The sequence below is a fragment of the Wasmannia auropunctata genome, unplaced genomic scaffold, assembly GCF_000956235.1.
Source record: "Wasmannia auropunctata unplaced genomic scaffold, wasmannia.A_1.0 LD336095.1, whole genome shotgun sequence".
Lineage (NCBI taxonomy): Eukaryota > Metazoa > Arthropoda > Insecta > Hymenoptera > Formicidae > Wasmannia > Wasmannia auropunctata.
This window is the reverse complement of record NW_012026795.1, coordinates 878,650-879,552: the sequence shown is the minus strand read 5'-3', so window position 1 is coordinate 879,552 and position 903 is coordinate 878,650. Positions and strand designations below refer to the sequence as shown.

Genomic DNA, 903 nt, shown 5'->3' with positions numbered 1-903 from the left:
GTAGTTTGACAGGCTGTTCGATAGGCGGTTGGACAGATCAGGGGTATCAGTTCGACAGGCGGTTCGACAGATCAGCTGTATCAGTTCGACAGATCGGTAGTATCGGTTCAACAGATCAGCTGTATCGGTTCGGCGGTATCGGATCGATTGGCGGTTCCGTAAAAGCGTTTTTATAGTTAAAACTGTTTCAATTTCATTTATATTCTTTATAGCCGCTATCATTTCGGAGAGCGTGTGTGTGATATAACATATGTATCAATATCATCCTCACGACATTACCAGGTAGGAGAGATAATTATTTCTTTGGCTTGCATTTTTACTCGCGGGTTCCCGTGGAGCCTTGAGTCAGTCGATGTTGAGTCGTTACAGTCTCGACAGTCAAGTTGTACAGTTGTGACACCAAATTTTTAAAGATTAAACATGAAGTGCATAAACTGTAATAAATATTTTGTACCCAGTACCTGCGACTGGTGCTGTCGCATGTACTGGTTGCGTACGGCCAGACGCCTTGCTGCCTCAAAATACGAGGATAAGTTTTTTTGGACCCTAGCGAGGGCGAGGACGCCTCCGGGGAGCCCGCGGGAGGACCCGCAGATGAACTCGCGCGGGGTGGAGGCGTCGGATGACGGTGGTGCAAGGGTAAGCTCGCAGGAGGACAGCCCACAGGCACCGGCGAGCCCGTGCGAGGAGGCACCTTTGCGCGTCATCCTCGACGTGGCGTCGGATACGAGGACCGTTTGCTTCTACAATAAATGTGAGTATTTTTTGCTAGCTATTCTTCCTTCTTTCTGTTTCTCCTTGCAATTTTTTAAATTGCTTCCCTTTATGTCTGTTGCAGATGGCAACGGGCTGGCGCGGTGGAGTGGGCTTAACACTACATATTCTTTTTCTATAATATAAATT

General features: G+C 47.7%; 1 protein-coding gene across 1 annotated transcript in view; it reads left to right on the top strand.

Moving 5' to 3' along the window:
- LOC105462797 overlaps window positions 1-872 on the top strand; it is a 14,754-nt gene extending 13,882 nt beyond the window's left edge. The window contains exons 5-6 of the mRNA XM_011709647.1: window positions 459-758; window positions 839-872. Coding sequence (XP_011707949.1) covers window positions 459-758; window positions 839-872 — 334 coding nt within the window. The remainder of the gene's footprint in view (window positions 1-458; window positions 759-838) is intronic.
- Window positions 873-903: the final 31 nt, after the last annotated feature.